General features: G+C 40.3%; 1 protein-coding gene across 3 annotated transcripts in view; it reads left to right on the top strand.

The window, feature by feature from the left end:
* rnf213b (ring finger protein 213b) overlaps window positions 1–12,609 on the top strand; it is a 34,942-nt gene extending 22,333 nt beyond the window's left edge. For 2 of the 3 annotated variants that reach the window (XM_038735302.1, XM_038735303.1), the window contains 21 exons: window positions 177–381; window positions 547–734; window positions 1,591–1,713; window positions 2,062–2,163; window positions 2,246–2,488; window positions 3,542–3,623; window positions 3,716–3,750; window positions 3,845–3,948; window positions 4,043–4,193; window positions 4,285–4,450; window positions 4,548–4,642; window positions 4,742–4,990; window positions 6,571–6,703; window positions 6,828–6,911; window positions 7,627–7,810; window positions 8,725–8,926; window positions 9,012–9,089; window positions 9,279–9,476; window positions 10,979–11,068; window positions 11,414–11,592; window positions 12,124–12,609. In XM_038735302.1, the coding sequence (XP_038591230.1) occupies window positions 177–381; window positions 547–734; window positions 1,591–1,713; window positions 2,062–2,163; window positions 2,246–2,488; window positions 3,542–3,623; window positions 3,716–3,750; window positions 3,845–3,948; window positions 4,043–4,193; window positions 4,285–4,450; window positions 4,548–4,642; window positions 4,742–4,990; window positions 6,571–6,703; window positions 6,828–6,911; window positions 7,627–7,810; window positions 8,725–8,926; window positions 9,012–9,089; window positions 9,279–9,476; window positions 10,979–11,068; window positions 11,414–11,592; window positions 12,124–12,262 (3,030 nt within the window). In that variant the 3' untranslated portion in view covers window positions 12,263–12,609. Of the gene's footprint in view, window positions 1–176; window positions 382–546; window positions 735–1,590; window positions 1,714–2,061; window positions 2,164–2,245; window positions 2,489–3,541; window positions 3,624–3,715; window positions 3,751–3,844; window positions 3,949–4,042; window positions 4,194–4,284; window positions 4,451–4,547; window positions 4,643–4,741; window positions 4,991–6,570; window positions 6,704–6,827; window positions 6,912–7,626; window positions 7,811–8,724; window positions 8,927–9,011; window positions 9,090–9,278; window positions 9,477–10,978; window positions 11,069–11,413; window positions 11,593–12,123 lie in introns of those variants that run through there. The other variant, XM_038735304.1, reaches the window with a different exon arrangement.
* Window positions 12,610–13,190: the final 581 nt, after the last annotated feature.

Consider the following 13,190-nt stretch of genomic DNA (forward strand, 5'->3'; position numbering starts at 1 on the left):
ATTTTGGCTTTGGGTTTGGCGGTAAGTAGTATTGTTGTTTTTGACGTGCCTTCCCCAGAGATCACACGTCTCACATGTATCAACATTTCTTTCACCACAGATTCTCTGCAAAACATTTACGTATAGAGTCCCAGTTAAATGCCATGACTTGTTATTAATACTCTATATTTTCCCAGGACTCTCTGTTGTGCTCAGAAGCGAGGGAAGTGCAACAGAGCACAGAACAGCAAAGGCAAGAAGAAACTAGTTTCCTGAGCCGGATGGCCAGGAAACAGACTCCAGACAGAAAAGAAGACCCAGCAGAGTTCCTGCTCAACATCGCCAGGCTGAGAATATGCCTGAGCACTGCTGCTCGGCTGCTGGAGAAAGCTGCACGTCAAGGTGTGTAATGCAGAACTTTAACTTAAATCACAGCAGCTCATCATTTAGACTGTACTCATTGTTTATTTGCACAGGGATTTAAAATGTTCTCAGATGAACTGTAGTTTCAGGATAGAGGGTGGTAAAGGCCCATGTAAAGTTTTCATGTTTCTTCATGTAATGCAGGCAGACATGGAGTGGAGGCTCAGTACCTGCTGCAGGTGAAGGCAGTGTGTGAGTACTGTGGTAATGACTGGCACAGGGTTTACCTGCTTCGAGCCCTCCACAGGCTCTCTGGTGTGGACTGCATACTGTCCCTGATGAACAATCCGGCCTGGAGATGGGTCTTCCCTGCAGATCTACTTCGACTTCAGGTATGTTAAAGAAACTGCAAAATTATTCTGACACTGGCTTGTTATAACAAGAAAGTTATTTTTCTTTCTTGTCAGTATGATACTTTATTTATATTCGTTTATAGTGGTTTTAATCACTCTGAATGAGAGTTTAACCAGTCAATAGACTTGATCAGTTCATTCAGAGACGCTTCATGTGTCCCTCAGTATAATGACTAAAGAAATGTTTGTTTGTTCCTCAACAAAACATCTTTGAACAATGGCAGATATGTGCTGTTTTACAGTGTTGATATTTTTTTATACGTTTAGAACTACAACTAATCATTACTGTTATAATTAATTAATCCGGCAATTTCTTTCTGAATTAATTATTTATGTTTATAAATATCTGAAAATACTGAAAATGTTTAATTTTCTAGAGCCCAAGTTGATGTATTCAGATCAAATATAATCAGTTTACAATCACAGAAGAGGAAATGGGCAAATACTGTATTAAAGATTGAGAAGGTGGAGAAGGAGTTTGGGTATTTTTAACACTTAACAAACAACTAATGATTATTTTCATTATTAATAAATGTGGAGATTTTTTTGCTGGATTAATAACTTTGTCTACAAATATAATCAGTTTACAATCACAGAAGAAGTGGGCAAATATAAAAAAAAAAAAAGGGAAGGTGGAACCACAAGACTTTTGGCATTTTCATCACCTAATAGTTCATGGAATATCAAAACAGTTTCCAATTCATTTTCTGTCAATCAGCTAATAGAGTTTTTAACATTTAAAACATAGAACTACTGATTTATTAAATACTATTAACTTCTCATTTGTAGTTTAGAAGGAAAACAAACACTTAACCGTTAAACTTTTGTCTTTAAGAGGATGATTCCAACCAACGTGGACCAGTTCCTCTGCTGCGGGACGCCTTACCGAGCTATGAGAGACGCCGTGGCTCATGTTCTGCTGGAAAACAGATCTGACAGCTTCATGACAGAAATACAGGTCAGAGAGACTTCAGAGATCTTAGGAAGGCTGATAAAAATGTTAAGTTAAGTTTAGTTTATGAGCGCGTAGCAAATTCATGATCCTGCTTCAGTGTTTTCTGTAGACACGGTCATGTCTCCTAATGACCACTAGAGGTCAGGGAGGTTGACACACTGAATAACTTACCTTATTTAGCATTTCTAAACACTATATAAAAATTTAATGAATTGTTTATAACACACTTTAATGTAGTTGTAAGCGTTTATTAATGTACTATATTTGTCAACAATTATGACTCTGTCTTTTTCATTTTGCTCACATCAGGTATTCCTCTTTTCCATCTCTATTGTTTTATTTTCTCTGTAGAAGCTGAGAGGTTCTCAGATCAGCCTCCTGGCCCTGGCTTTGTTCAGACAGGTCACCTGCCGCTACAAATCACCTGAGGTCAACCTGCGTCCCTCCCCACAGGTCACTATGATGTAAAATGGTAATTTTACCTATTGTAAATTTACTTTCTCTGTTTAACATGTGGCTCTACGTGAATTTATAGGAGACGGCAAGACTGAAAGAGCTCCTGAAAAACGTCAAGTTGTCAGAGGAGTTCGAGGCTTTCTGCGATGCACTTCTGTCAAATCAGATTGGTGGACCGGCCTCAAATCTCCACATCAACAGAAATCTTCCCCTTCAGAGACAAACACTGGAGCTGCTGGTCCATCTGGACTCCGTGCTCCTCGGTGGAAATCCTCTACTGGTTCCTCTTCATCAGATAGCATCCCAGCCTCAGAACGTTACAGTAAGACCCTTCTAATCTCTTCAAGTTTCCACACAAAGGTCTGTTTACTAGTGGTTAGTTCCACTCAGCCGGTGAAAACAGTTGTGGAAAGACTTTTGGGCCTCTGGAGGAGAAAATAGCCCTGATATTGTCATATCATCTGGGTTAGGGCTGGACGATTAATCGTTTTCAAATCGAAATTGCGATTTGAAAGGACGCGATTAGCTAATCGTGAAGACTGCGATTAACATGTAGGTAAATTATACAGCGTCTGACCTGTTTTTAACAGTCATGCAGTTACAAATTCATTCCGTTGTCGTCCTTGTGTGACAGATCTGCTCACCAATCACAAGCACAATGCGCCTCCTGTTACGGTCCTAGTCTCCGATCAGAGCGGGCCACAGGGCGTGCACATTTTACAACAACAAACGAAACTGGAGGACAATGTGGGTTATTGGCTCCAGCCGAACAGACGAGCGTTTAGCCTGCACGTTGTTAAAATTTTGTTTGCTTCAATTTATGATAACAGCTCTCTGTGAGCCCGCTCCGCTCTCTGCAGGCTACATATCCCACGTGGAGCACTTCAGAATAAGAGCGTTTTGCCTGCCTGATTTTGCTGACGTGTTCAGATTTTGTTAATTTGTTAAGTTGTCTTTGATTGTAGTGCTTCTGCTACCATGGTTAAGTAGGCTACGTAGTTAAATTGTTTCTTCTTTGTCTGTTTTAACTGTGTTTATTGTTGTTTTATTTTGCCGCTTGACGCAAAGTTTCATCAAAAATAGACTGCCAGTGAATATTGAACTTTAGCTAAACTTAAGAAGAAGAAAAAATCACAAATCAAATCATAATTGCAATATCTGGCAGAAAAATCACAATTTGATTTTTTCCCCAAATCGTTATTACCAACCTTTATCTCTTGACCTTGGAGATTACAAATGTGACACTGACCGTATAATACGAGAATCAAAATTTCACTTGCACACTGATACATTTCCAGATAAACCTATAAACTGACGCTAATAAACCTTATTCATATTCTATTTTTCATTAACTCAACTTGCTTTTTCCTCCAAGAACTCCTTTCTGCCGACCATGCCCGATGATCACACGAGTGAAGTCAGACAGTGGATGAGCAGAGAGAGAACACAGATGTACTGTAAGTATTTTACATTATAAAGGGCCATCATCACTTCTCTATTAATAGTTTATCAAGATATATATAGATTATGTCTTTTACATCATTTGCAGATTGCGCCAACGGACATCCATGCTTCGTGGGAGAGGTTTGTGCTTTTTGTGTCTGTCTTGGGAAGCATTCTTTAAGAATAGAGACATTTTAATAAATAACACATTATTTGCTTCTCTGTTGTCCCGTAGTGTGGTAGACCCATGGTTATCTCAAAATGTGCAGACTGTGGACTTCCTGTTGGTGGGCAGAATCACAACCCAGTTTCTGGATTTACTAAACACATGGGACAAAGGTATTAATCTCGTCAGTCAGCCAGCTTTGTGAGAGTATTTTCAGTCAAATATTGGTGTTTAATTTGATTTGTGTTCGTCCTCGTGTGCATAAAGTGTCGTCGATCAAACTCGGACAGGACACATAATAGGAGAGGCCTGTCGGAGATCTGAAGCTCCTGAAAGACAGATGACTTATGCTCAGTCCTGCATCCTGCGGCTGCTTACACACCTCGCCATGCTTCAAGGCGCTTTAAGAGATAACAGAGTGAGACTTCAATTAAATTTGCCCCCGATATCACTGGTGCTGAAAAATACACATTATGTAATTATGCTCCTGTGGTGCTTTTTTGTTGTAGGGAGTCGGTAACATGATCCACCCCAGGCCCCGTGATGTTCTCAACTTCCTGTGGGACCACCTTGAAAAGGACATGACTGGATTGGGCCAGGCGCTGGATCAGAACATGGACAACACAGCAGTTACTGTTCATTTGATTCTCAATACCTGCACAAAGTTCTCTACAGGTGATACTGACTTACCAACAATTTCCAGCATACTGCCTCTATTGTTCATGTAAAACACACGTGATATAATTCTGCTGAATGTTAAAAAAAAAAAAAGGTTCCCATGGCACGGGACGGGATCTGTCCTCCAGACAAGGACGGCAACAGTGGGAGAAGCTCGTCTGTGATTCTGCCATCAATCCAGTACTTCAAGTAAGGAGAACATTGATTTTGGTTTGTGGAATTAATACTGGGGATGTTTTCATAAGACAGGGTGATAAAATCTTGTTTCTTCCACTTGCCTGTTTTTAGGATTTGCAGAAGAATCTGGCTGAAGCTCAGGAAAGAATCGGTGCTGATGATGGACTTGCTGGAAGTCCCCTGATGAATCTCCTTTACAGGGATCCTGGGAAAATCATGTCCCTCCCCTCTGACTGCCCGACGCATCGCTCCTCCTTCTGGACTCTTCCCGAGATGATGACAGTGGAGCGCTTCTCTCAGTTGGTGGGAGAACCTCTGGGACGCAGCTCGTTACCCCTGCTGGTCACGTTCCTCAAGAAGGTATCTTCATCAGGGGCAAAGACCGGAGACACAGTTATTCACGTAACAGGCTTTTTATATATCCTGGCCAGGTATATTTGGGGAAAGGATTCATTGTGCTGCCTATAAATATAAATGTGTGTAAATTTAACAAAACTACGGAAGCCCTAAGCGGCCATCCATTCAATACAATTCAATTACTCCATTTTCCCGTGATTACAGGATCATTTTCTCGTGATCTCGAGATAACAAAACAGTAAACACAGGGGTCGGCAGGAACGTTTCTCAGCGGTAATTTTAGTGTGATTTTCAATGATACTGGTTAGCTCAGTTGGTAGACCGCAGGACTCACAGTTGCAGGATTGGTGTTCAATCTTCACAGTAGACCAATTTTAATTTTATTTTATCTTTCATAATCCTCTTCAACAAAGTTCTTATGTAGAGTCTGTTGTTGGACTGTTTGCATCCGGGCGATTGGTCCAAATCCGTCAACCTATGGACTTTCCCATTAGGCAGAGGAACTTCCTGTGCTTCTCATTCAGGGCAATCCATTTAACGTTACACATTTCCTGACGGCTGTTGGGAAGGTTTGGAAATAGCCATTGGGAAATGTGTGATTGGGGCGGCACGGTGGTGAGGGGGTTAGCACTGGCGCCTCACAGCAATAGGGTTTGAACCCCGGTTGCCCAGGCCTTTCTGTGTGGAGTTTGCATGGTCTCCAGGTAAAAACTTGTCCATACTGGTTGTTTGTCTATGTGTGGCCCTGCGATGGATTGGCGACCTGTCCAGGGTCCGATGTCAGCTGAGATTGGCTCCAGCCCCCTGCGACCCCTGTACGCAGGATAAGAGGTTGACGAATGGATGGAAATGTGTGATTGGATTCCCCTGAACCTCTTCGTAACAACTTTGTTGAATAATATAGATAATGGATAATAAAAAACATAAGTTAAAAAGGGGAAAAAAGGAGTAAAAAATATATATATATTTGAATGGATGGCCACTTTGGGCTTCCGTACAAAACACATATTTGGTTCTTTTAACATACCAATTTTTGGGGGATTGGATGAAATTTGTCAGTACGCCCAGTTCAGGGTCAATTTGAAGAATTTAAGCTACTGCTTCACACTGGAGGAAAGTTTTTGAAGGCTTGGCCTTTTCTGGAATATAAGATTTATAATAACTTTAGCTGTTTAGATTTATTTAAGAGCTATAACATAAAGTTATTTTTTATGTGGACCCCTTGCCTAATATTCCACCAACTTTTACTTGTATCTGTTGAGTAGTGTTTATGTTAAAAATTAGACAGAAAAAACATGCAATACTGTTTTGGGGACAGCAGTGAGGCAGAAATGTCTTTTGAAAATATAGAAAGTTTTCTGACGGTCATTGAGATGAACTTGAGTCCTGTAATAATAAAAGTTACTTGCCACAGGCTTCCATGGCTTTCCTCAAGCTCAGGTTTTGCGGTGTTCTTTCCTAGTGAATATTATTGTATGTTGCATTACTACATGTTAGTATATGTTGATTAACAAGCGAGTTGCGGCCCTGACATAAGTGTGAAGTGTTTGAGATGTACTGACTCTGTGGTGTGTTTGCCCCAGATACACTGTGTGAGGCAGTTACATCACCTACCTGAGCTGGCTGCTTTACAGTCGGACCTGCTGAGGGTGTTTCCTCTGACGTCAGACTCTACACCTCCGACTATTGCACTGATGTTACAGCAGATACCAGCAGGTGATTACATTTTCAATGTGAACGTACAACAACAAAGAAACAGTAATGCAAACATCACACACACACACACACACACACACACACACACTGACACAAACTGAGCTTTCATCTTTATCCTCATCAGGACACCAGAAGAAGATGCTGCTTGAGAGAGTGGAGACATTCATCAAGGTGTGGAACTGCCTCAGAGCCGAGTTGGCAAACAACTGTAAGCATGTCTCCATTAACATTTACAGTTGGAACAAATGTCAATCAATATCAATCAATCAATATGACTCGATTAGACAAACAAAACTGTTTTGTCCTCTACGTTACTACTTCTACTACTATAGTACAAATAACAACTGAACTTCAGTTACTGAGCATTTTTTATGCCTAACGTTACTACATGATTTAAAACCTAAATTGTTTTAAATTCTGGGTAAGCTACACTATAAAAGTGTGATTTTAAGAAGGGATAAATTTATTTATGACTCAAATGTAAGTTGAGACCAGCATAGTGGCGTGAATAAAATTTAAGTTAAGTTTTTTTGAACAACAATATAAAAAATAAAGTGTTTGTTTGATTTTTAGGATAGTTAGTGTTTCCAGTCAGTTTAAAATCGGTTTGTCGTCACAGTCTGAAGTGTCTGGAATCATAATATTTAGTGATTAACTGGAAACATTACATTTTATAATACTTTAAAATATAATGAATATACAGTGTTGATGTATCGTTATTGAATCAAATCCTAATTTTCTAAATCAGACTGAATTGAGAAAGAAAAATATTAATCACTTTTAAATTGAACCGCCAATTAGAAAATTCAGTTGAATCGGTGTGAAACCAGACGTTTACATCTAGATTTTCGGAGTGTCCCTCATGTCTGTTTCCTTCTCTGCCTGACTTTATAACTTTCTCCCATGGCTCTGTGTATATATAGCAGCAGACTTGGGTGTGGATGTGAACTTGTGTGAGAAGGAGGTGACATCCGAGAGCTCCGGGGAGTTTCTGATACCGTGTCGACACGGACCGGGGTCGTGTCTGCGAACCCTCGTAGACTTCCTGTTGGAGACTCACAACAGCCTGGTGAGAGCGGCCAGGAGCGTGAGCCTCCAGGAGGACAGGTCAGTACGCCCGGTCCAGAGTCAAATGTAAAGATGATTTGAAAGCATGAACATACGAGTGCAGGGTTCATCCAGCGAACCAGGTTTCTTCTTCTTTAATAATAATAATAATGGCTATTTTTTTCTATCTGAAACATTATCCCCACCAACAGTTACTCCAAAGTTTTCTTAGAGCTTTCTCGTGTGTCTTAAAATAAAAATATGTACATATTTCCTTAGTTATATGAGAAGATTGTTTTCCGCTACTGCGTCGGACAATCTAATACATTCAAGCTTTACAAAAAATAATTCCAGTAAGGGCTGAGCTTGACAGTTTATTCTTGACTTTGGAAACAGCAGTTGGATGACAGTATCAAATCAAGGTCTGTTTAATCACTTGCTCTGGAGCTTTTTTTACCGTTTCACATAGTCTTGAGCAGCAGGTTGACTTCATGGATCTGAGTGTGACACAGTTTAAAAACTCCACAGTAAGTGAGTGAGTGGATCTTTTGTCAAATGTTCAGGCTCATGAAAAAGAAGTACTTTTTGTGAGGCTGAACAGGTGATAAAAGAACTGAACGCTGAATGAAAAACAGTTCTCTTCACCAGGGTTCCTTGATCATATATTTGTAAGGGGTAAGTGTGCAGTAAATATCACAAACATCTGTTTTTGTGTGCACCTCTTGCTCTGCATAACATTCTGTGCACAAAGCCCCTTTCTCTTACTCTCAACTTTAATTAACTTAGTATCATAAACTGTTGTGAAGAGTTTTGACATCTTATAAGCCTTCAGACTCATGTTTGTGTCATGCACAACTGGACTTCCTGGATCAGTACCACAGTATGTGGTCAGGTCTTGCCTGTACCTGAAACATCGTGTTAAACCTATGGTTAATACAGCTGATCGTGGACTTAAGCGTGTTTTATTTCCCCAGTGAATACAGCGTTCCTTTAGAGAGGATATCAGAAACCCAGCTGACCCTGTGCCACCCAGAAAGAGAGCTGCTCCCTCTGGTTTTAGCCCACTGCCACTACACCTTGAAGAAAGGTGGGGAGACAGACAGCAACTACGACCTGAAAGGCATCCAAACCCAGCTGGCCCGCCGCTTCCTGGCTGGAAAACCTCTTATCAAAGCGGTAAAAAACCAATCATACAATTGCATGCAGATGTCCGGTACTACCAAACACTCTGCTAACCAGCACTGTTGTTCTTTTGTATCAGGACACCTCGAGGTACTTGAACAGACATCTGCAGGATTTCTCTGTGGTTCTAACTGAGGTCAGAAGCAAGATTCATCAGGTGAGACCTATTGAACTTGACTATTTTACGGTCGCAAAGTCTTAATCTGAAACTGACGAATGCCAGCCCAAGAATGTTCTCAGTAGTTTCCCCCTGTAGGATTTTGTGAGGCCACTTTGTTAGAGGTCAAATTCCTTCCCTCACACGTCTCTCGGTGGCCTGTTGACAGTTTCTCTGCCTGTGCTGCAGGAGCTGCTGAAGGGTTCGGTGAGCAGTGCCATGAGAACGGTGCTGCGTTCATACACAGATGTTTGCGATGCTGTGTATGTGCTGGAGATCGGCCTTCGCTTTCTTGGCAAGACGGGCGGGGATCCTCAGGGTCCTCTTTTGTCCTACCTCACTGATTCGCTGCAGATGGACCCACAGATTTCCAGCACTGTAGCCAAGGTAGAAACCCACAGCTATATCCATTACAACACAGCTATGCAAAGAATGTGATAATGTTGTCTATGAAATCCCCATTTAAATACTTTTTTGACACTAACGTGTGAAGAAGTGAAATAAAAATGTTCATCATGCCATGTTACTGCCTTCTCTGGTGCTCTGATTCTACCTAAACCAGGCAGTATAGCAGTAATTTGCATGTTTTAGTTCATTAACTAGTCAGTTTACATTGTACATTGAGTTTCATTTTGGAAATGTACCAGTCCAGACATTCTTTCATTCATTTCTGTTCTGCAAGGACGTCACTTTGTTTTGAAAAGTTGCGGGGGGCATAAGGGGTCAGATTAGGGGTTTGAAGAGACACTTCGTTAGCGAGACATCACGATACGCAATATTAGGTTCACGAGAAAGAGACTAAAAAGATCCTTAAACAGTGTTTAAAGACTTAATTTCCCGCATTCTGGTGAAAGTGTTTTTATTTATGTAAAAGGAAGCACAAAATTCAGGTAGCACGTTACACTTCAAAATATGTAAATATAACAGAATATTTATCAAGGGGTGGTGATGGATAAAACATATGCCTTTGGTGTGAGAGACCCGGATTCGATTCCCACTGTGTCCCATCCACCATTGTGTCCCTGAGCAATACACTTAACCTTCACATCGTTGCCTCCAGAGGCGTGCGATCTCGGACATGTATAGCAATTGTAAGTCGCTTTGGATAAAAGCGTCAGCTAAATGCAAAATATAAGCCAGTGCATCTCTCAGGCATTCTCTGTTGCTTTCAGATCTGTTTCTCCTGTAGATCAACTTTTCTCATGTTTCTCATCATCCCTGCTGAGGCCTAATTTAGTCTTCCCGCCTCTTTTTTTGTTAAAGTTCACGTTTTTGGGTCATTTTAGAATTTGTTGCTTTTTTTTTTTTTTTTTGTAGCATAAGTTCATTTTTTGGGAAAAAGCACATTTGTTACTATATTTTAATTGCATTGCATGTTTTCATAATGTGCAAATAAACCTTTCTAGAGGCATTTTCATTTGTTATTTAACTGCAAGCTGTTTTTTTAACAAATTATGCTTTAAGAAAGTGGTGGGGACAAAATCAGCCATTTCAAAAAGTGACACCTAAGGTTAAAAGTGTAAAGTGTATTAGCAGACTATTGCATGAAGGATGTAATCATCACAGTGAACAAGATGAATTATCATTATGAAGTTCTGCAGTGCAGCCACACATCGTCCACTGAATCTAAATTACCATTCAACAACAGTGAAATACTGACGATGCAGATTTTGTGATGTTCATTGTGATAAATTACACAAGTCAAGCCAATTTGACAGGTTTGCCATACACAACTGAACGGCTGCTGTAGAAGGATAACAGTACATAAAAAACAATTAAAACCGTATCGTCTGCATTCAAAAATGGTCTGCTAAAATGCAGTACGTGAGTTGTAGTTCAGGAGCTGGGATGGTCTTTTGAAGTATTAAACTGTTTCATTTTCTTTTCAGGGTCTTGGAGAGAGCAAACTGGAACACAGCATATTCACCTGGCAGCTCTTGACTTGTTGGAAATCTGAGCTTATGCTGAACAGAAAACAAGTGAGTATTAATAAAATCAAAACAATCCAGGAATTTACTGGACGTGGCAGTTTTTGGTCATAACGGTTAAACTGCACATACGCCATTTAAGACTTAAAAAAACACAAAATCCATGGAATAAACTTCACCCACGGTAGCCACGTAGTTTGTTTTAGAGTCATTATTTTCTCGTGAACTCTGCCTGTGACGGAGTTAAATTTTCTGGGCTGTAATCCGTTCTGACACAGCAAGCGCCCAGAGTTTGACCCCAATAAATAAATTTCAGGAATTCTGCAGTTTCTGCTTCTTTTTTTTTTTTTTTTTTTTTTTGTATTACATTAAACTTTGATTATGATCATGTTTCAGGACCCGTTTTGGAGGCTACCCTCAGAGTTTCAGCAGAGGCTCTCTGAAGAGCAGAGGAAAGGGCTGAAGGTGTTCCTCGCTCTCACAGATGTTGACATTTTCTCTTTGGAGCTGCATGAAATTCTGCTGTTGAAGACGAGCAACGCCATGCCGGACGAGGGATACAAGCCACACTGGGAGTAAGCACAAGCCATTTGTAACCCTCCCCCCTCTATAATGAAAACACAAAGTCAAGATCTACCATTTGTGAGTTCAGCTTTTGTAGGAGGTAATGCACCAAATGGTAAAACAACGCTAAGACATCATTGATATATATTCCCTAGTTTACTCGGGAGGTGTTTTTAGGGATACGAATTTATTGCAACCCCATGAATGAAAGAAGTGTGCCTATTGTCAGTTGAAAGATTACCACCCTGGTCTGAAGGAATCCATTGATCCTAGACAGCTTTAATCAGAGTAAAGTGTGGCGGTCTCACCCGGGACTCCCCCCCCCGGGATTTGGAGCCTTTTGACATCCAGGACCAGAGCGTGACCCCTCCAGGCGGCCATCTGTCACTGGAAAAGAGCTTAAATTGTATCCCCTCAGCCACAGGTCATTTCTGTTGAGGCGGCAGCTGGGCAGGGAAATGAATAGGAATGCTTGTGGTGAAAACAGTGGATGCAGTGCTAACAGTTGTTTTCTCCATGCCTTCACTCCCTGCTGTCTCCAGCATCAGGTCCACCTTAGAGGTCCATTTGGAGGGGAAAGACCTTCCACCTCTGTTGGGACTCGAGTCTTTACCAGAGGACATCGCCCTCAGACAAGGGGCTGACGTGTGGAGGGCAGCTGTAGAGTTTAAAAGAAGATAAATGATTTCTACAGACGGCTGAATTATTACTGATATTTTTCTTTTATGTGATTGTCGTTGTTGTTGATATTTAACTAATGGGATATATTTGTTATATTACGATCAACTGTTTCATTCCAGATGCAAGGATGCGTTTTGATTATCTGTGCATTTCTGTGATGTAAATATTGCAAATGTAAAGTTTTGTCTTATTTGTTAAAGGTTCAGATTAGAGAGAGTGTGATTGAGAAGAGAAGTAAATACATTTGAAGCAGACCTACTTTTATCCAATATGTTAAGTTCAATCTGTTAGTGAGGCGTCAGGGAACAATCAATTCATTAAATGTGAATAAATATGTATTCTCTGAGTTTTCTGCGTACGTATTTCACACTGATAACTTCACAGCAGAAAATTACCTCGCACCTACATAATGTGAGAATGTGAGACAGCTGCATCGGAGGGGGACAAGTAGGTCAAAGAAACTCCCGCACAACTTAAAATATATATATATATACCGAGAAGCCATCTTTTGTAGGAGGAGACTTGAGGAGACTTCCACTTAAAATAATGCAACATTACAAAACATTCACTCACATTTCCATTTCTATAGATCAAGCTTAATCTTAAATACAACACTGTTTATATTAACAATTATAAATCTATCTAAAATAAAGAGTAATCTTTAATAGATGGATGTAGAATAAGTATAAACCAGAAAATATATAGTCAAATGTGTTCATAGATATACATTTTCTCAAATACTGCTGTCACCCCTATACATACCTTAAATTACTTTAAACATAGAATAAAGGAAGCCTTGTCTATGAACTGTATTATGTAGGGGATTAAGTTACACCCAGTGTTGTTGTGATTTGTAGTTGTCTATTCTGGTTATTTGTTAGGTCCTGCTATTTGACTCACTTGTAAAACATGTTTTAATCTCAATGTG

This window comes from Micropterus salmoides, unplaced genomic scaffold (genome assembly GCF_014851395.1).
Source record: "Micropterus salmoides isolate LMB-PRFRI ecotype aquatic unplaced genomic scaffold, ASM1485139v1 Ms_hic_scaffold_21, whole genome shotgun sequence".
Taxonomy (NCBI): Eukaryota; Metazoa; Chordata; class Actinopteri; order Centrarchiformes; family Centrarchidae; genus Micropterus; species Micropterus salmoides.